The sequence below is a fragment of the Ursus arctos genome, unplaced genomic scaffold (assembly GCF_023065955.2).
Source record: "Ursus arctos isolate Adak ecotype North America unplaced genomic scaffold, UrsArc2.0 scaffold_19, whole genome shotgun sequence".
Taxonomy (NCBI): Eukaryota; Metazoa; Chordata; class Mammalia; order Carnivora; family Ursidae; genus Ursus; species Ursus arctos.
In genome coordinates this window covers 57,413,694-57,433,926 of record NW_026622863.1, presented here as the reverse complement: position 1 = coordinate 57,433,926, position 20,233 = coordinate 57,413,694, and the positions used below count along the sequence as shown (strand labels likewise).

Below are 20,233 nucleotides of genomic sequence, written 5' to 3'. Positions count from 1 at the left end.
CTGCCCATGGCCTCCCTGTGTCTCTGGGTCCCCCATTTCTGCCCACCCCTAAAAGGGGACACCACTTTTGCCCAAGCCCCACTCTACCTGCTTCCCTCCCTGGGCTCACACACTCTCATGACTCCTAGAACAGGCCCAAGACCTCTGAAGCCATCTCCGGAGCCCCTGACCCAGGTCTCCCTCCCCCGAGGTCACCCGGTCTGTCATATTCCTTACCTCCTGCTGAGCTCAGTGCCTCATCTGTTGGGGGTGGCCCCAGTGTCCCAGGGCCCTAGGGCCAGCTGCCTGGCTGCTTTCTTCATTCCTCCTCACATTTGCTCCCAGAGCCCACCAGAGCAGAGCCGCCCGGACTCTCCGTGTCCCTCGTCTCCCTTGCCAGGGTCCAGGCTCAGGCCACCAGCCTCTCTCATCTGGACCCTCAGCCTCCTCCCAGGCCTCCCGGCCTCCAGGCTGTCCCCACACCACCCACCCCATGAGGGTGCTGAGCCCAGGACTGACCTGCTGCGCCCCTCATGGCCCCCACCCACTGTCCTGGACAAGGTCCAGCCCTCAGCACCCCCTTGGAGGCCCTAGGGCCTGGCAGGGACCCACCCTCATCCCTCATCCCCTGGCCAGTGACCAGTAGCCACTGCCCCCCCTTGTACTGCAGATCTCATTCAGAGTTGTTTCCCATCCTTCCCTTTGCAGAGGCCCCCTCGGCCTTCTGGAGCCAGTCCCCCAAAGTCCTCTTTAAAGCCCCCCCCCCCGAAATGGAACTTGTTGCGGCGAGGCTCCTGTCCCCCCATGTCTTCCTCCCAGCCTGAGAGCCAGCGCCTGGCTTCGTCTGCATAGGCCAGACCCAGAGGTAGGGCCAGGGGAGCCGTGTGAATGGCCGAAAGGACAAAGGATGAGGAAGCTACAGTGAGGGACAGCAGGCCCTGGGTAAGGACGCAGAACAGGAGGGGGTCCTGCTCAGGTGAGAATGTGGAAAGAAGACACCTGATGGGAGCCCCTTCCTCCTCCTGCTCAAATCCCTTAGGGACCACCTTCCCCCATTGTCACCTCCTTGCCCCTGCCTCACTCTGGCCTCCTCAGGGCCTTGGCACTGGCTGTTCCCTCAGCCTGGAATGCTTTTCCTCCACGCCTCCTCACAGCTCCCTCCTTCCCCTTCTTCCAGTTGCAGCTTTAACAGCCTCCACTGCCCTGAACGAGTTCCAGCCACGCTGCACCGGAGTCTGCAGCCACTCTGACTAAGTCAGTGGCTTGAAACAGCACCTATTTATTCTCTTACACTTGCGGAGGCCAGAAGTCCAATGAGCCTCGCTGGGCTGGAGTCAGGGTGTGGGCAGGGCTGGTTCCTCCTGGGGCCCTGGCCCGTTCTAGCCTCTGGGGGTGCCTCCACTTCCCCGCTTGGACCCCTTCTCGTCTCCAAAGCTGCCCACCATGTAGCAGCTCTGACCTGCTTCCTTCGCCAGGTCTCTCTTGGACTCTCCACTCCTGCCTCCTCCTCCACCTTTAAGGACCCTACCAATTGCCGGGGACCCAACCGGATAATGCAGGATCTGTCCCTGTTTTCGGGTCAGTGGATTAGCAGCCTTGGTTGCCCTCTGCCCTGTACCCGAACACACTGGCAGCTTCCAGGATCACGGTGGGGCCATCTCCTGGAGCCACTGAAGGAGTAGCATTGAGACTCAAGAAAGAAACTTGCTTTCAACCCACCGAACACTCTAGATTGTGCCTATCTGCTCCTGGTCTCTCCCCCTGGCTCACAAGGGCAGGGATTTGTGTGTTTTCTGCTGTGCCCCCAAAGAGGAGGCCCAGAGCGGTGGGTGACTCGCTCGATCCAGCAAAGCTGGAAGGTGGTGGAGAGCTGGCATCTGAGCTCCCGGGTCCCCCGCAATGCCCACCTGGCTAACGGCCTCTCTGCTCAACAGCAGCCACTGAGGGAAAGGGGCCCCCCAGTCAGATGCAGGCCAGGCCGGGAGCAAATGAGCAGATTTATTGAGGCAGCAGCGGCATTGAGGAGCAGGGGGTGCGGCAAATGTCGAGAACTCCGCGGGGTCCATGAGGTGTGGGGCCTAGTCCTTCCCCGGCGCTCAGGCCAGACGCGGACGCGCAGGGACCGCTCGCACAGACAGGTGGCCCGGTTCCCTGCTCCGCAGGCTCAGTCTGTCCGCAGCCAGCAGCCCTTTTCCTCCACCTCCTTGGTCACCACCAGCAGCACTTCACACAGGCCCTGAGCCAGCGCGGCCGCCAGGAAGGCCCTGGGCAGAGAAATGAGGAGACTGACGCTGGGGGGCCTGGGTGTTCCCTCCGGGGCAGGGGGGCCTAGCGCCGGGTCCCAGCCCCAGAGTCGCCTCCCCCTCACCTGACGCCGTCCTCGTCCCCCAGGACCTCGGGCGCCCGCAGCTTGGAGTCCAGGTTGTAGTAGACGCCGTCCACCTGGCGGAGGGCCACCCAGTGCCGCCGGCGCAGTGGCAGGGACAGCAGCCCCAGAGACATGGGTGACGGCAGGTTCAGGATCAGTCCCAGCACCTGGGGTAGGGCCAGCTGGGACAGGGGCCTGTGTGGGAGGAATATGGACCTTGCTGTCAGGGTCCCAGGCTCACTCGCTGGCCCAAGGGTACTGAGCTTGTGGGACCCAGACTGGCGTGGCAGCAGTGGCCCCCTGAGCCTGCCCCAGGATGCTCCTCGCTCAGCGCGCCCTGTCTTCTTCCACTCACCCGATCACGCATGCGCCCAAGCCTCCCAGCCATCTTGAGACCACCCCCCACCAACTACCCATCTGTCATCTACCCAAACATCATTCACCTACTGACGCTACTGACCAGCCAGCCACCAACTCAACTTACCCACCATCCTCCAACTCCTCATCCACTCTTTACCTAACCGTCCATCAGTCCGTCCATCTGTCCATCCAACTATCCAACCACCTGTTTGCTCTCCGCTGCCTACCAATTATCCATTCTTTATTCACTCAACCACTCATCCACCCCGTCAGCCAACCACCACCTACTCAGCACATCCCACTACCCATTTACCATCCATTTAATCGCCAGATTACCATCTATCTACCCGTCATCCACCCCTCGGCTCAGCCTGTTGTCCATCCAGTCATCCACTCATCTTTGTGTACCATCTCCCAACCATTGGTCTGCCATCCATCCATCATCCAGCCATGCCAACCTTCCACCCATCTACCCCTTCCTTCTTGTCCCCTGTCCACCCATCCCTGTCTGGCTTTGTCTCACACGGATACTGTCATACTGCACCCACTGTGCCAGGCTCAGCACATGTGATTCAGCGCTTGGGGTCCCACCTCCTTCTGTCCCACCACACGGTGGCCAGGCCCAGCCCTTGCAGGGCGGCCATGATCACGTTGACGTCATAGTTGCCGGTGCCCAGGAGGCTGCGATGGGGATTCAGCCGAGAGTCTGGGGCCAACCTGGTTGGGGGATGGTCAGAGCCTGAGTTGGGGGCCCCTGAAAAGGTCTCACCCTCCCCACAAAGCAGGAGAGTCCCAGGGTCCTTGAATCACCCAGCCTTTGGACTCTTCCCTTTGTTTAACCCCATGGCTCATTAGCCCCAAGCCTGATTCCTCCTGTCCCCAAGTCTCTCTGCTCTGTCCTGGAGCCACATTTCCCCACTCAGGCCTCGTCCTCCTCCACCTGGACCCTCATCGGCCTCCAGCCTCCCCTCCAATCCCAGGGGCTCTTTCCATACCTGACACTGACCCTGCAGTTCTCCTGCTCCCAGCCTTCCCTGGTGCCGTCACCCCAGGATAAAGTCTAGCCCCTCTGCTGGCCTCCTAGCCTCAGTCCTACCCTAGCCACCTGTCCCCAACTACATGTCCTGTGCTCCTGCCTCCCAGCATCTCCTCTAGCTATCTATCCCCCAGCTCAGGAGGCCCACCCTGTCACCATTTGTCTCTCTGGGTCTGCCTTCTCCGAACACTGGCACCTTTGTTCTTTCTCTGGGCCCTTGGTGGGCAGGGCAGGGGGAGGGGCTGGAGAGGGAAAGTCTGTATATTCTTTTCCTGTGTATCTGTTTGCCCTCCCTCCGGGCAGGGCTCCTACTGGACTCATCTCTGGGTCTCCAGCATGGCCTCGGCGTAAAAGAGTTGATGGGCCCCGATGCCAGAGGAGATAAATAAATCCTATAATACTCAGTCTGAGGGGCTGGGACTGTGCCTGAGGATGCTGGGGGTCCATGGGAGCGCTGTAAGCAAGAGTGGGGAAGATGGGGTCATCTCTGGGTGTAGCATCATGCCAGTTACTGACAGGAGGACGGATCCAGGAGATGACGGGCTTGGGCTAGGAATAGGGCTCTGGGGACAGAGAGGAAGAGACAAGGCAGAGCAGGAATAAAGAAGTGACGTTTGAAATCTTGCATAGTGCGGAGGAACATGCCAGGCTGCCAAGAGAAGGAAGCTGTTCCAGACAGAAAGAACAGCCCATGCAAAGGCCCAGAGGCATTGTAGCAGGGCTCATTTGGAGACTGGGGAGGACTGTGGTTTGAGGGTGCAGTGAGACATGATGCTGAAGAGGAAGATGGGGACCAGAGCATGCAGGGCCTTGGATATTAGGCTGCAGGACTTGGGACTTCTACCAGGGCTGTTGGGGAGCCAGATGAGGGCTGTGAGCAAGGGAGGACAGGGTCAGCGCTGGGGCTGTGCATAGCGTGGACCGGTGGAGAAAATCCAGAAGCTGAGAGGCTGGAGGGGATGTGGGGATGAGGGTCCAGATAAAGGAAGGTGAGGCCTGAGCTGGGGACGCGGCTGTGGCGAAGGGCAGGTGTGAGAGGCCACAGCTCCATGTCTCAGTCCCAGGGTTCCCCAGGCAGGTGATGGGGTGGCTCTGTCCCTGCCACGCTGGGAGACCTAGTTGGTTGCTCTGCCCAAGAGCCCCGCTTCTCCAGGAGTTAGGACGGGTCACGGTCACCTCTTGCAGATCTCATCCGCAGCCTCCTGGCTAAAGAGCTGCTGCTGCAGGACGTTGTTGAGGGCGTGGACTGCGCACAGCTCCAGGCGTTGCCGTTCGTGATAAACGGAGGGCGGGTTCGGCTGTGCTCCTGGGGCCTGGGACATGCCGTCCTCGGCTCCTGCTTGGGGGTGACGGGAGAAAGTACTCGGCCTGGGATCTGGAGGCCCAACCTGCCAGCAGGCCCTGGAGGCACTGCCATTGAGGTGGGGGCTCAGGGCAGCCTGAGACACTGGTGTCCCTGCTCCCCAGGAGCTCTCCTAGCAACGGGGTGCCTCCATCCCCTACTGCTAGGAAAAAGGCTTTCCTACTGACCTAGCAACAGAGGACCACCCCCGCCACATCCCTAAGTGAAAGGGTCCCTATGGTGGTCACCTAGCAAACTCCGTCCCCTGTCCCTAGGTAACAGGCTCCCTCTCTGGTTACCTAGCAACAGAGGACCCTCTCCCCAACTAGGTAACAAGGCTCTCCTCTGGTTACTTTGCAATAGAGAAATCCTCCTCCCCTGTTTCTAGGTAACAGGGTCTCCTCTAGTCGCCTAGCAACAGAAGACTCCCCTCCCCTACCACAAACAACAGGGTTCTCTGCTCCTGTCACTCGGCAACAGAGCCCCCTCCCCGGACACCAAGGAACAGAGACCTTTCCCCCACCCGTACCCCAACCGCGGCGCTTGCCCGTTGCCTGGCAACGCCCCTCACCCCGCCTGCCTCTCTGCTCCCCGAAACCAGGGGCTCCCGCATCCCCCTGGGCGGCGGCTCTGGGTTCCGAGTGAGGGGCGGGCAGCACGGCGCTGACTGGCCAGGCCGGACGCACACAGCTCCCGGCGGCCCCCGCGAGCCGGACTACGTCTTCCGGCGGCCCCCGCGACGGCCCTCTGCTCGGTACGGAACTTCCGGGCAGCTTGGCTCGGAAGTCCACTGTCGCCCCGAGAACGCGGAACTGCGATTCCGTCGCCGCGGCGAATCCCGGAAATATGCCCTACAAAGGCCTCCCCCGGCCTTCGCGCACGGCCACACCCCCGGGTGTTCAGAGGATTCTGGGAAATGTAGTGGGTAGGCTCTCGCGATAGCTCCCGGGAGTGTTGCTTCTCGCGTGTGCTCGTCCTCTGCGGTAGCACCAAGCCTGTTGTGTAGTCGCGGCGTGATGTCACAGAAGGGAAACAAGGGACCAGAGACACCAGACCATGCAGGGAGAAAAGCCTCCAATATTTACTGAGGCAGGAAGGAGGTTGGGGGTAACCGAGGCCAGGGCGGTGATGGGGGGACGTAAATGAGACGAAGATGTCCACCAGGGAAGGAGGCTTCTCAGCAGAGATGGATCCCCGGCCTGGAGGGGAGCTGGCAGCACCCTGCAGGGGAGATAGAGGGAATAAAAGGCTGGGGCCGAGAGATAAGGAGAGACAGACACCTGATGGGAGGGACAGACGAGGGTGAGGGGTGGAGGTAGACAGAAAAGGACTGAGACGGAGAGGGGGAGTGAGAGGTTATAGGCTCCCGCCGAGGAGGGATACAGAAACTCAGAGAAAGGAACCTTGGGCAGAGATAGATCTATCAAGACTCAAAACCGTGGAGTGGAAGGTGAAGGAGAAACAGAAATAAAGATCAGTCAACAGAGACAGATTGAGAACTGCAGAACCAGACAGAGCCTGAGACCCCAGCTCGGTAGAGCAGGGGCGCCCAGGGCTTGGGGAGAGGGGCCGCACCCAGGAGGCTGCGCCAGAAGGTGGTAACAGTGGCAGAGCCTGTGACAGCGCCTGGCTCCGCAGGATTCTCTCTGTGCGTGTGCACAGCAAACCTTCGTCCTGTGGGGCCCGGGGGTCCACTCAGCTCCACGTCCACCACGTGCATGTCTGTGAGGCTGGGGCAAGCAGGGCAGTCATTCCAGCTGGCCTGGCCCCAGCATGGACCCCCGCACGCCTTTGCTCACCTGAGATCAGCCACAAGCACCCCAACCACGCGATCAAACCCCAGGCTGGGGGCGGCCAGTGCAGCGGCTGCCATGGTGTTGGAGTTGCGGGGGGCAAAGGGGCAGAGCCCACGCACGGGGCCTTCATAGAGCACAGTGCGACGCCCAGTGCTGGGCACCGCAGCCAGTGGTCCCTCGAGCCGGAAGCCATCTGGGTGCGTGGCCATGGTGACGCGAAGACTCTGGAAGTGACAGACAGGGTGACGGGACTGGGGGGTCTCTGTAGGCCCTCTCTGGTTCGCCCGGGAGCCCAGCGGGCCCTCACCTGGAGGCCTCCAGCTGCATCCAATCTGGTGATGTCCTCAGTGCCCCACAGGGCCCCCCGGGCCACAAACACAGTGTGGTTCCAGCGGTGCGAGGCCTCCAGGAGCTGCTGCTCTGTGGCCTGGTCAGCCAGGGCTGAGGGAGACCCCACCTGGGGTGGATGAAGGTGGGGAGGGGCTGAGGTCAGGGGAGATCCCACTTTAGGGTGGGGTGGGGCCGAGGCAGGCTGGGCGGAGCTCACCAGAAGACTGGCATAGCGCAGGATCTGTGCCCCAGATTCCTGGATTATTTTAGGATGGGCCACTTCCACCACAAGGTCAGGGTGCCTGGGAGAGGGGAGATATGGGGGAGGGCCTTGGAGAGGTGTTGGACCTCCCCTCCTCAGATTCCCTCAGAGTCTCTAGAGGCCTGTCACTCTTCACCCTGGCCTGAGAGGTTTTGCATTTGGCCCAGGGAGGGTAAGGGACTCGCCTGAGATCACACCACCTAAGGGAGGCCAGAACAGGAGCTTCAGGGAGCCCCAGTCTTTCACGGTGAGATCACTGACCTCTCCCCAAGAGCAGTGAGGTTCTGGAGTTGCAGGGAAGGGGGCACACTCCCTGCCATTCGCCCTGGGTCACGATTCCAGACAAAAACAAGTTCTAGGCCCAGTTCTGGTCCCTGAGTCAGCAGGTGAGAAACAAGGGACTGTCCTGGGGAGAGGGAGGGAGATTCAGTGAGAGAGGGACAGAGACCAGAGGGAGGGGGACAGAGACCAGAGGGAGGGGGACGGGACCCTGAGGGAGGGGGAAGGAGATCCAGAGGGAGGGGGACGGAGGCCCAAGGGAGGGGGTCAGGGACCCAGAGAGAGGGGGATGGGGCCCCGTGGTGGGAAGTGGACGGTGCTCAGGCAGAGAGGCAGAGCCAGGGTGCAGATAAAGACCTACATGAAGGTGTGTTTGTGGAGGGAAGGGCTTTGGGGCTTCAGGAAGGGGCCTGGGGAAGAGGCTCCGGAGGGTCAGTGACTCACCAAGGCGGCCGTAGCCCACCACCCCTACCCTCCTTGGGACCCTGTCGAGAGCCATGCCCTTGAATCTGGTGGTCTTCGTGAGGCCGGAGCTCTGTCAGCTGCTCACTGCCCCCCTCCCCTCAAGGCCTGGGCAGTGGCTGATCTTTGGACATTTGACCCTTGATCCTCTCCAGAACCTTCCCCCTTCCCCACAGTGGCCCAGCGGAGAGGGTACATTTTCCTGGGGTGGGGGTGGGGGTGGGGGTGGGGGTGAGGATTCTGGGGCAGTGGGCACAATGACTTGGGGTTCCAGGGCCCTTCGTGGCCCCCACTGTACCCAGCCCCTTCCTTCCCTGCTTTCTACCCTCCTCCCTTCCTGCTAATGTGGAAAATTTCCTCTGCAGTCCCCAGCCCCCCTTTTTGGCCAGCCAGGTTGTCATGGAAACTGCATCCTGCTTGGGGTGGGGGTAGAGAGGGTTGGGAGCGAGGGAGAGGAGAGGAGATGCTGATGGGGACTCTGGGCTCCCAGTCTGTCCCTTGCTCCTGAATTTCCGGTCCCCGCCCTTGGGCCTGCTACCCACCCCCCAGCCCCATGTCTCAGCACCCGTGTTTCTTGTCAACATTCCTCCTCCATCTTTTCTTTCCTTGGTTCTGTCCCTGACTCTCTCCTTCCATCCTGTCGCTGTCTCCGGGCCTCTCCCTGGACCTCCAGCCCTCCAGCCCCGCCTTCTCTGGGCTGGCTGCCATTCTGTCCCCAGCTGGGCCAGGCCCGCATCTCCTCCCCACCCCAAGTTCCCAGGGAGGCCTGGCCTGGTGATGCCCCGTCTTGCACAGGCAGCAGGAGCTGGAACCCGGCTCATCCCAGCTGTCGCCCCCGGCCCCAGCCCGGTTCCAGTCTGGTCTCCCCTCGGTTCATCTTGACTTCTCACATTTCATCCACTCTTCTCCTGGCCACGAGGCCACAGCCCCCCAATACTGCACTCTCACTCCCACACCCTGCCCCCTTCCCCACCCCCCATTGTCCAAGGAGAAGTCCAAGAGGCCTGCAGAGGCCCCGAGGTCCCCCCAAATGAGGCTGAGCCAAGGCGCCCTGCAGGTGCCTGGCATCGGAGATGGCGGAGGCTGCAGGCTGCGGCGGCAGTGCGGCTCCCTGCCCCCCCCCACCTGGTCCCCGCCGCAGCATTGCCATGGCAACCAGGATCGCACTGAAAGAGGAAGGGAGAGAAAGAGAGCATGAAAGGGAGCGACGGGGAGCCAGGCTCTAAGAGGCCCAGGTCGACAGGCAGGAGCAGGCAGATGCAGACAGACAGGGCCAGAGACCCCAGACGGCCATCGCAGAGGCAGGCAGCTCTCGGGACCCTAAGGGAAGAATGTGCTTTAGTAGGAGTCCCAGGTGGGGGAGACATGAGACTGCGGCACGCACAGAGCCGGAGAAGGGGGCACAGAGCACACAGGGCCCACGCCCGCCGAGTATGGGGGCCAGGCTAGGCCGAGGGGAAGAAGAGAGCTCAGCCCTGCATGTCCCTGGGCCACATCTGCCGGGAGCGGCGCCTCGACCCGGTGGACCCTCTGCTTCCTTCAGCCTGTGCCGGGCCCTACAGCATGAGACGGCAGCCCTGCTGGGTCTCACCTGCAGCCACCTGCCCCAGCCCTGGTGGGTCTCCCCCGGTGGCTGCCATCCTGGCTGACCCGGGGTTTGCTCCCACCTGCTGGCTCCTGTTCCCTCCTGGGGCTCTGCGTGAGCCCCTGTGCTTCTGAATTACAGAGCAGCCCCTCCCACCCCCGACCTTCCTGCCTGTGCGTCAGCAAGAGGGCGCAACAGCTCCCCAGGCGGGCCACCCAGTCCAGCGGGGCCAGGAGCACATCACTCCTTACACCCTTTCAGCCTGACCCCCTTGCTGCCTGCACTGGCTTGTGGGTTTGCAGAGGGGACGGACGCACTGTGGTTTGGCTCTGTTCTGGGTTGAATTGTGTCCCCTAAAAAGATATGCTGAGTCCTGACCTCCAGGACCCATGAATGTGAACTTATCTGGAAACAGGGTCTTTGCAGATGATCAAGTTAAGATGAGGTCCTGCTGAAGTAGGGGGGCCCTAGTCCCCTATGACCCGGTGTCCTTATAAAAGCGAGCAAATTTGGACAGAGAGACGAGCGTGTGTGGAAGGAACGCCACCTGGAGACTGGAGTGGAGCTGAGCTGCAGGAGGCAAAGAAGGGTCCTCCCCCACCGGCTCCTCCACCTGTCCACACCCGGTCCTGGACTCCTGGATCTGGAACTAGGAGCTGCCCAGCCCCCAGCCCGTGGAACCCTGGGGGCATGAGTGGGGGCTGGGGACGAGGGTCCCAGTACATAAGGGTGTGCTGGGTGCCTGAGCCCCTCTCTGGAACTCCTGAGGTCAAGGGTGAGGGGCCTAGGAGCCACTGGAGGAGCTGATCCCTCCAACCCTCCGGGTGGGGCCCGTGACACTTGACTTTTCCATTCTCATTGAGCCCCTGCCCGCATTCACTCTGTTTTCTCTGTCCTCCATGCTTTCATGACCAAAAAAAATATTTTTTTTTTACTTTTTCCGTGTTTTTTTTTTAAAGTAATTACAGAGCAGGTAGTCGTTGACGCAAACCTCCCTTCAGTATCAAAAGAGTCTGTGGGGCAGGTGAGGGCTGGGGGTGAAGGGGGGGCAGGGCAGGGTGTCTGGAGGCTCTGACCACGCGTCTGTCTCTTCAGTTTCGAGGGCGGAGGGGCGGGAGGGGGGACAGGCGTCAAACTGCAAAAAATGAACCGTAAAAGGAGGGTCGTTGGGGATGAGGGGAAAGGACACCCCCCAAAAAGCTCCTCTCTCCCCTGGAAGGCGGAGGGCTGGGAAGGGTCGGTTGAGAGCGCGAGGAGGAAAAGCGGAGGGTTCCAGCCACTTCTCCGGAATCCTGCATCCCCTCCCGTCGCCTGGGATGGGGGGCTGCGGCCAGAACCGCGGGGGCTCTGTTCCCAGAGCCCCGCCGTGTCCTCGCGGAGGTGAGCCGCCCAGGGGTCCGCACGCGGGCGGGGCTGCGGCCCCTCCTTCCCCGACCTTCCCTGCGTGGTCCGGGCGCGGGGCCGGGGCTGTGGGGAGGGTCCCGGTGTGGCCCGAGCCCCGGGGGCCCCCGCCCGGCGGCTTCAGATCTGCGTCTCTTGCACATTCTCCTTGGAGCCACTCTTGAAGAGCAGAGGTTCATGGATGGAGTTGAGCCCCGGGGGGCCCTTGCCGCCGCAGCCCCCGCCGCTGGGGTTGCCGCTGTAGTGCGCCTTGAAGGCGGCCGCCACGTAGTGGTGGTGGTTGAGGTGGTCGCGCTCCAGGGCGGGCAGGGCCAGGTGGCTGTCCCCGCCGACGCCCCCCCCACCGGCCACGGCGGCGGCGGCGGCCACGGACACGGCCGAGGCGGCAGGCAGCTCGTCCTCCACGTTGATGATCTCCACGGTGCGCGTGGGCCCGTGGTGCTTGTGGAGCTGGTGCTGCTTGCGCAGCTTGTAGAAGGCCACGAGCATCACGGCGGCCATGAACGTGATGGCCACGAAGCAGCCGATGATGATCTTGGTGGTCTTCATGACGTCGTCCAGGTCCTTGAGGGCGTTCTCCGTCACGTCCGTGATGGGCACCGTGAACGCCTTCTCCGTGGGCCGTGAGGAGCGCGGGGCGGGCGCCGTGGTGGACGACGAGGCCGGGCCGGCGGCGTCCCCGGGCCGGCCCCCGCCCCAGACACCGTCCGTTGTGGGCCCCGGAGGCTCCTTCTCCGTCCCCCGCGGCTGCAGGGTCTCCTCTCCGGGCTGCGTCTCCAGGGTCTCCACGGTCACGGTGGTGAAGTAGGTGTAGCCGCCGCTGCCCCCGCCGCCGCCGCCCCCGCCGCCTCCCGGGCCACCCCCGCCGCCACCGCCCGCACCGCCGGCCGCCACAGGGTCCACGGCCGAGACGTTGAGCGTGGCCGAGGCGGTGGTGTTGCCGGCCGAGTTCGTCACCATGCACGTGTACTGGCCCGTGTCCTGCACCGTGACGTTGGTGAAGTTGAGCGTGCCGTCGTGCAGGACGGAGATGCGCACGCGGTAGGAGCCGTGGGTCATGAGGGTGCCGTTGGGCGTCAGCCAGTTGACGGAGGTCATGGAGGTGCCCGTGCGACACTTGAGCTCGGCGGCCATGCCCTCGGTGACGTTCAGGTCCGTGGGCGGCTCCACGATGACCGGCGCGTAGCAGGTGAAGTGCGACTGGTCCAGCTCGCCGATGTAGCGGCCCTTGAGGCCGGCGGGCGCGTGGCAGCGGGCGCAGCACGTAGTGTTGCTGGGCACCGTCTCCTTGAGCCACCAGCTCAGCCAGAGCACGTCGCAGTTGCAGTGCCAGGGGTTATGGTTGAGGTGGACGCGCTCCAGGCGGTGCAGGGGCGTGAAGAGGTCGTGGGGCAGCGACATCAGGTTGTTGTGGGACAGGTTGAGCTCCTCCAGCGACTTGAGGTCGTCGAAGGCGTTGCGCTCGATGGTGGCCACCTGGGCGTGCATGAGCCACAGCTTGCGCAGGCTGGTGAGGCCCTGGAAGGAGCCCGGGCGGATCAGGTCCAGCCGGTTGCCCGACAGCTCCAGCTCCTCCAGGCGCACCAGGGCCGTCAGGTTGGGGATGTCCTTGAGGTTGCACATGCCCAGGTTGAGGTAGCGCAGGTTGACCAGGCCCTCGAAGGCCGCCTCCGAGATGTACTCCAGCCGCTTGAGCTCGCCCAGGTCCAGGCGCCGTAGGGAGGGCACGCGGTTGAAGGCGTACGAGGGGATGCTCTCGATGGGGTTGTTGCGCAGCCAGAGCTCCCGCAGCTTGGACAGGTACTCGAAGGCCTGCGTGGGCACCGTCGTGAGCCGGTTGTCGAACAGCTCCAGCGTGTTGAGGCTGGGCAGCCCGTTGAAGGCGCCCACCTCGATCTTGCGCACCAGGTTCTTGCTCAGCTGCAGGATCTCCAGGTGCCGCAGGTGCTTGAACGTGTCCGTCCGGATCACCTGGGGTGGGGGAGGGGAGACACCCGTCAGCGAGGCCTGTGCGGCTGGCAATCGGCTGGTAACCATCGCAGCGTCCCCACTTCCTGGCCTGGCCTGCGCCTGCGCGAGGGCAGAGCGGCCGCCCCTCCCTCTCTGAGGGGGTGGGGGTGGGGGCGGGGAGTGTAAGACCGGAGGACCGCCTTGGGAAACCGTTTGTTTCTCGGGAGGCTAAACACGCCGTGACACAGGCTGCACACGACCCGGCCAGCCCACGCCCCAGTTTCCCCGAGAGCGAGGAGAGTAGTTGTCCTTTTTTTGTGATGGGTGCTCACAGCGCCTGTGTTCATTACGGCCTAACCAAGACATGACCCAACTGTCTTGTCAGCGCTCAAGGACCCATGCCGTGTGTCTGCACCGTGGGGCACTATGGGTCCTGCAAAGGAAACAACTATCGAGACGCACGACCAGTCTCATGGGCGGGCGTCATGCTGAGGAAAAGAAGCCAGACACGAAGGTGCGCGAGCGGTAGGGTCCTGTCCATTCCGCGTCCTGCATGTGCTAAGCGGTCGTCTCTGAGTGTGTGTGTGGGGGGGGGGGAGGCCAGGCTGGCAAGGGGCACGAGAGCACTTTCTGGAGTGATGGAAAGATCCTCATCTGGGGTGGTGGCTATCTGGATGAATAAGACTGTCAAAACTCCCCAAACTCTACCGAAAACAGGGGCATTTTGTTATATGTAAATTACACTTCAATATGTAAATTACACCTCAGGAAAAAAGATTAAAAATACTTACAGCAACAGCTAACAGGCACTGAGCCCCTCTTTGGCACCAGACACCATTCTAAATGCTTTAGGCGCAACAACTCATTTAATCTGCCAAACTGTCCTACGAGATAGGTACTTACTCAGTATCCGGGACTATGAAATCCATAAAGCTCCAAAAACCGGAAGATTTTCCCTAACTTTGGCAGCACATACCATTCAGTGATAGAGCCTGATCAGAACTCATGTGAAGCTATTTAGAGCTTTTATTGATCCCACTCACGTGGCTATTCAAACACTTCACTCTAGAAATAGTCCCGGACTTGCTAAGGGCTAGAAGTCCCAGGGGGCGGTATGAAGTATGCGCTGGACAGTAGTGCCTCACCTTTTACCAGCAGATTTCAGAACATCTGGCCTCAAGCGTTTCACGGGAGGGATTATGAATTATCTCCATTTTAGCGGGAGGCAGAGAGCGGGGCAGTGACTCACCCAAGGTCACACAGGAGGAGACGACAGACTTGGTATCAGACTGAGGCCATTGGTCTCCAGAGTCCCAGCCCTTAACCCCTGAACTGGGCTGCCGCCTCTCAGGGCAGAAGCTGAGGGCCACAGGAGGGGCAGTGCTGGGCTGGGCACAGGAGGCAGAATCTTCCCGGATTCTCCTTAGTGGGCGCGGTGCTGGGTACACTGAGGCATAGCTGACGCAGCCGTCAGATGGCATTTGTGAAGCCTAGTTAATGCCTTGAGGGAATGCTTGCATTGTAATATTGAGAGGGAAATAGAGAACTCCAAACAGCATACTATGTGGTCACAACCTTGTAGGATTTAATTTTTTTTTTTTTTAAGATTTCATTTTATTTACTTAACAGAGAGACAGCCAGCGAGAGAGGGAACACAAGCAGGGGGAGTGGGAGAGGAAGAAGCAGGCTCCCAGAGGAGCAGGGAGCCCGATGAGGGGCTCGATCCCAGGACCCTGGGATCATGACCTGAGCCGAAGGCAGATGCCTAATGACTGAGCCACCCAGGCACCCCTAGGATTTAATTTTATTTAAAGTTTTTATTTTTACATAATCCCTACGCCCTACCTTGAGATCAAGTGCTGTGCGCTCCACCGACTGAGCCAGCCAGGCGCCCTGTGACTTTGCAGAGTTTTAAAAAGAAGCTGAAAAATTAGGTATATTCATATATGCACCACTCCAGGCTCTTCTTGGCGGTGAACTCCAGCTGTTGGGGATTATGGGCAATTTTTATTTACTTATTTCTTTAATGAACCCAAATTACTTTTCTAATAAGTAGAAAAACACTTTAAAAAGTTTTTTAGGGGCGTCTGGGTGGCTCAGTTGATTAAGCGTCTGACTCTTGATCTCAGCTCAGGTCTTGCTCTCAGAGTCGTGAGTTCAAGCCCCATGTTGGGCTCCATGCTGGACATGGAGCCTACTTAAAAAAAAGATATATAAATAAATAAAAATTTATTTTTTAAAAAGCCTGTGCCTGAGAGGCACGCAGCTTAAGGAACAATAATATTCCTGACACTGTCATAATCACCGAGTAAGAGCAGCCACTACTACGTCAGTGCTATTCAGCAGAAATACAATGTGAACTACATGTTTACTTTTAAATTTCCTAGAAGCCACATTAAAAAAAGAAAAGCAAACTCAAAACAGGTGAAATCAATTTTAATAATATGTTTATTTAACCCAGTGTATCTAAAATATTATGATTTCAACATGTCATGAAGATGAGAACGTACGAAGGCGATATGTTACCCTCTTTTTGCGCGCACCATGTGTGGTTCACAGCGCATGCGCTCAGTGGCCCCGTGTGGCCAGCGTGGCCATCATGTTAGGCCGTGCAGGTTAGCAGGTGCTTCCTTGACTCCTCGATGCTTTGTGAACACAACTGCATTTTATCCTCCAGCAGCTTTATGAACTAGCACGTTACTGCCCGTTTCTGAAAGGCGGGAATGGAGGCCCACGGAGGTGGCCAGGGGCTGGGACACCATCTGCGCAGGGAAGACGGAGCCCGCTTCGCATCCCGTATCCCCTCTTGGCTATGGGGCCTGTTGGTGGGACTCTCTGGGCCTCCCATCCAGGGCTGGCCGTGAAGGGAGAATGAGAGTCAGGTTGGGGGCCTCACTGCGATCACTGAAGAGGGCCCGGGGGCTCTTGTCGTTGGCGTTCATTAACCTGTGCACCACTGGGATCAGAGCCTGTGGAGGGCGGCTCTCCGGGCAGAGAGCCCCTTACTGCACCATCTAACTGAAAATCAGGGACGTGAGCCTGACACGCGCCGGAGCCTGCCAGTCCCCCACTGGCCCTCTGTTCGCTGACTCCCTGTCCCATCCCCTCCTCTCCATCCCATGGCCCAGCCCCAGAATTCTGTTTATGCCCCCCCCCCCGCCCCCCGTCCTTCCAGGAGCCTCATTATTTCCAGCACAAGGCTCTTCCACTCCACACTGACGCAGGCCAGGAATGACGCTGATAGTGCCGCCAATAGTGCCATCCCATAATAAGACCCAGTCTCCGCCCTCCAGTGGCATTGATGGGTTGGGCAAGACCTCCCCTTCCTCTTCCAGCGTCGCCCTGTCCTCACTTTCCTGCTCTCGGCAGGTCCCAGAGCACAGCCTCTGGGACTCAGTGCTTGCTGTTCCCTCTGCCAGGAAGACCTTCCCCATTTTTTTCTGGCCTCCTGCCATCTGTCCTTGAACACCCAGCTCCCATGCCCAGCCCCCACCCCGGTCCCTGCGTCAGGGGTCTATACGCCCTTATCAACAGAGGCCAGGCCCCTCCAGGGTTGCAGCCGCAGGGCCTGGAGTGCAGCGTTGCCCTGGGGTCCTTCCTGATCAGAACTGAGCGCCGTTCCCGCCTGTGGAAACCAGATTTCTGAGAACAACCCTGAGTGCCTGGCCTGAGGAAGGAGTCTTTGTGGGCTCAGGGTGAAAGAGATAGACGAGGAGATACATTTGGGCCGATAAAACTCTTGTGATTCTCAGAGCACGTCAATGGTTTCCAGGAACAGTGGGATGGAGTTTGGGTGGCCGGGGAAACACACAGCTCAGAGTAGGGACCGGAAAGGGACATTAGATAGAATAACAAAGCAAATTTCCATATGCCTTTCCCCCCTGCTGATAAAAGTAATTTATACTCATTTCAGGAAAAAGTCTAAGAAGAAAATAAAAATTAGGCCAAAGGACCTCTACTTATGTTAACTTACGTTAACAATTTAGTATACATCCTTCTAATTTTTTCCCCTGCATATAATGCAGGGATATATCTCTTTTTCACCTTTTTTTTTAAATATTTCACAAAACTTTTGGTGACATAATATTTTCTCCTTGGCCCTGCATTTCCCCTACTATTAAGTAGTATTACACTGTAGCAGTGCCCGGCTGGCTCAGTCAGTAGGGTGTGTGACTCTTTGATCTTGGGGTCGTGAGTTCGAACCCCACATTGGGGGTAGAGATTAAATAAAAATAAAACTTTAAAAAAATAGTATTACGCTGTATTTTCCCATTTTGTGATATATGCTTCAAAAGCAATTTTCATGGCTATCTAGAATTATTTACCAGGGTTATACCTCCTTTGGGACATTGATGTGAAATTGCCAGGGTCAATTATTTATTTTCCATAATATGCCTCTGCCTTCTCTAATTTCCTGCAGTGAACGTGGCAAACTTTTAGAGCGGGACGAAACCCCAGTAAATGCTGTCACATGAAGGAGTCTGGGCTAAAGCTCGCTGGTGGCACCTGCAGGATCTGACTTCCAGGGACCAGGGGGAGGGGCCAAGCATGCTGGCAGGATGGCCTCGAGGAGGGCTGGCCCCGGGGTTCTCCAGGCGATCGGCCGTGTACCCAAGAGTGGGTCCGCAGCCCCAGGACCTGAGAGGCCCTGGGACCCGGCTTGTGTGGCCACGTGGGTGGCTGCAGCCTGGGTTCCCTCCTCAGAGGGAGCACGAGGAAGAGCCAGGCTCATCCCATGAGGTGCTACACGATGCAGCAACACAAAGCTTCCCTGATCAAACATGTCTAGAGCCACGTGGTGCCTCCTGGAGGCGCCACTGCTGCGGGGCTCAAAGTCTGGGAAGTCCTGTGGGGAAGGACGGTTCCACTTTGCTCCACTCTGGGTTTCCCAAACATCACAAGCACAGAACCCTCCTCGCAGGGTGCCTTTTATCATCGCCCTGGGAAATGCTGGCGCGGCACAAAGCAGGCCCTCACTCGCCGTTTCTATTAAAAATAATAGTAAGGACAAGTGCAGCAGCGGGAGGAGGATCTGGCCATCGCTAATCACCAGGGGGAGAATGCGGTGGGCTCTTAAAAGGTTACACTGGATGGTCTGGACCGAGAAATCTAGAATAAAAGGGCTGCTGGCCCAGGAGCCAGAGACAAGTCACCCTCACCCAGGCTCCGTGGCACTTAGCTCTGGGGCCTCCCCAGTTCCCAGCAAACCCATCTGCAAGCTGAGCGGGAAAGCACTGTGTCCCCGCCTTCTCCTCCCTCCTTGCAGGGTCCTTGTTCTCAGTGCAGCCCCCCAGCCCAGCTTCCTGGTGGAAGGTGGGCCTGCAGCCCTCCATGGCTCCCCAGAGCTCCCACAGCAAATTCAGCCTGCATCAGAAGCTGATTGGCCTGGCACCTGCCTGTCTCTCCCCTCCCCTCCTCTCTGCACAGCCCCCTGCCCTTTGCAGTCCTCACTCCAGAGACATTTCAGTCGATAACGATAACGACTCCTGGAACTATCTTTGCATATGCTGTTCCCTCTTCTCAGGATGTCCTTCCCTTTTTGTCTGCCTGGAAAATTCCTGCTCACTCCCTTGGATCTAGCCCAAATGTCCCTTATTCATTCATTCATGCATCACTTTTTATTGCGTGGGGATAAAGCAGTTCTGAAGGAGCAAACGGTGGGGCGGGGAGGGCATTCGCTGTGAAAGGGCATTGCAACCTCAACCTTCCAAAGTTGTCCTCACGACTCAAGGGAATTGCTGACATTTGCTCAGCACAGGACTTGGCACTGCAGGTGCTCACTGAGCCCAGGTGACAAATGCCAGGCTCTAGGCTGGGCACTGGTTCATCACCTCAGCTGTCCCCCACCAGCCCTGCAAGGCAGGTGTCATTAAGCTTACTTTCCTGAGAAGGCCCCTGAGAAGGAACCTGCTCAATGAAGTCACACAATGAGGAAGCAGCAGAGCTGGGGTGTGAACCCGGAGGCCGAGGTTCAGTGAGGTCCAGTGACTCAGTAGGACTGCCCACTGGGTCCACTGGGAAGCACACAGCTGGGATTCCAGCCCACATTTAGCTGGTCCTCTGGATAGAGCAACCGCAACTACCGTCTGTCCACAAGGTGAACGCTGGCTGAGTCTGAGCTGCTCCTGCTGTGGGCTTCGTTGCAGGAGCGATGGGAAGAGTGTGTGTAAAGGGAGATGAGGGGCATTTCCGAGGGGGTGGAGTCCCCCCACTCACTTTACTAATGCACTTGAGAACTAAGCAGGACAGGGGTGTTGCTGCAACGGAAGCCTGGTTTTATTGAAGATGTGCTGTAGGGTTGCTTTAAATAGTGAGTGCTTTAATTTTTACCAGGATTCCAGTCAATTCTCCCTTCTCTGCAGGATGCCTGGGGAGCAGCCTAGTGGGGAGTTGCTGGGTCTGGGTTTGAGTTCTGGCTTTGCTGTTGACCAGCTGTGTGACCTGCAGCGAGTGTCCTAGTATCTCTGAGCCCACTTTTCTCACAGGTACTGCAGGATTACTGTGAGGCTTGGACAAAGTCGAGAGGGTTTGGAACATGGCAAGCATGCAGTAATATATATATTTAAAATTTTTGATTCAGTTCATAGTGATCATGACCATTTGTCCAACTCTGGGCATCCAGTTTCTTCCTTAGCATCTTTCCTCTACACTGGCTAACATGTAGTTCAGACACCACCACATCCCTGCTTGCAGTCCTCCCGTGGCTCTCTATCACCCTCGACCTGGGGTCAGAGGCCCTGCAGGACTGTCCCAGTGCCTCTCCTCTACTCCAGCCATAGGGAAATGTATGGGTTCCATACACTGTCCGTGCTCTGCCCAGCACCTCTGCCTTTGCACAGGCTCGTGCCCTCTGCCTGGAATGCCCTCCTCCTCCTTGTTCTCTGGGAAATTCCAGTTGCCTTCCCCTAGCAAGTGCTCTTTGTTCCCTGCTCACTAACATGTCACACACATTCTCTTATCACACTGGCTTAATGCATCTTCTCCTTGGCTAGGTTATGAGTCTTTAGGAGTGGATGCCATCTAGATGGTTTCCACACCCCATCCCCTAGTTCATGGCCAACTTCAGCCAAGCGTGTTGAGTGA

At 59.0% G+C, this 20,233-nt stretch overlaps 3 protein-coding genes across 11 annotated transcripts in view; all 3 read right to left on the bottom strand.

Moving 5' to 3' along the window:
- Positions 1-1,959: 1,959 nt before the first annotated feature.
- JOSD2 (Josephin domain containing 2) lies at positions 1,960-5,796 on the bottom strand. 5 transcript variants are annotated; one of them, XM_026488305.4, is made up of 5 exons: positions 5,657-5,796; positions 4,920-5,079; positions 3,299-3,424; positions 2,348-2,542; positions 1,960-2,243 (listed from the first exon to the last, which is right to left on the bottom strand). In XM_026488305.4, exons 2-5 carry the CDS (start codon positions 5,063-5,065, stop codon positions 2,144-2,146), a joined length of 567 nt encoding a protein of 188 aa, XP_026344090.1. In that variant the 5' UTR covers positions 5,066-5,079; positions 5,657-5,796; the 3' UTR covers positions 1,960-2,143. The 5 variants fall into 5 exon arrangements, with proteins under 5 accessions (XP_026344090.1, XP_026344091.1, XP_026344093.1 ...); XM_026488306.4 differs by having other exon boundaries at positions 4,920-5,082; positions 5,657-5,774; XM_026488308.4 differs by having other exon boundaries at positions 5,666-5,745.
- A 256-nt stretch (positions 5,797-6,052) lies between these two features.
- ASPDH (aspartate dehydrogenase domain containing) lies at positions 6,053-8,346 on the bottom strand. Of its 2 annotated transcripts, XM_026488268.4 has the most exons (7): positions 8,197-8,328; positions 7,735-7,879; positions 7,429-7,513; positions 7,189-7,338; positions 6,885-7,105; positions 6,661-6,815; positions 6,143-6,306 (listed from the first exon to the last, which is right to left on the bottom strand). In XM_026488268.4, exons 1-7 carry the CDS (start codon positions 8,249-8,251, stop codon positions 6,263-6,265), a joined length of 855 nt encoding a protein of 284 aa, XP_026344053.1. In that variant the 5' UTR covers positions 8,252-8,328; the 3' UTR covers positions 6,143-6,262. The 2 variants fall into 2 exon arrangements, with proteins under 2 accessions (XP_026344052.1, XP_026344053.1); XM_026488267.4 differs by lacking the exon at positions 6,661-6,815 and having other exon boundaries at positions 6,053-6,306; positions 8,197-8,346.
- Positions 8,347-10,047: 1,701 nt separating this feature from the next.
- Positions 10,048-20,233, bottom strand: part of LRRC4B (leucine rich repeat containing 4B) — a 38,674-nt gene continuing 28,488 nt past the window's right edge. For 2 of the 4 annotated variants that reach the window (XM_057314580.1, XM_048223885.2), the window contains exon 3: positions 10,048-13,171. In XM_057314580.1, coding sequence (XP_057170563.1) covers positions 11,321-13,171 — 1,851 coding nt within the window. In that variant the 3' untranslated portion in view covers positions 10,048-11,320. The remainder of the gene's footprint in view (positions 13,172-20,233) is intronic. The other 2 variants (XM_057314579.1, XM_026488199.4) reach the window with 1 other exon arrangement.

Bases quoted from the DNA above. Each gene is read 5' to 3' on its own strand.
- JOSD2 (XM_026488305.4), bottom strand. From the start codon at position 5,065: ATGTCCCAGGCCCCAGGAGCACAGCCGAACCCGCCCTCCGTTTATCAC. The intron at 3,425-4,919 runs GTGACCGTGACC...TCCCCCAACCAG, and splicing joins GCGGATGAGATCTGCAAGAG to GTTGGCCCCAGACTCTCGGC. The intron at 2,543-3,298 runs GTGGGACCCCAA...CCTCCCACACAG, and splicing joins GTGTGGTGGGACAGAAGGAG to GCCCCTGTCCCAGCTGGCCC.
- ASPDH (XM_026488267.4), bottom strand. From the start codon at position 8,251: ATGGCTCTCGACAGGGTCCCAAGGAGGGTAGGGGTGGTGGGCTACGGC. The intron at 7,514-7,734 runs GTCAGTGATCTC...CCCCTCTCCCAG, and splicing joins CTCACTGCTCTTGGGGAGAG to GCACCCTGACCTTGTGGTGG. The intron at 7,106-7,188 runs GTGAGGGCCCGC...TGTCACTTCCAG, and splicing joins ATGCAGCTGGAGGCCTCCAG to AGTCTTCGCGTCACCATGGC.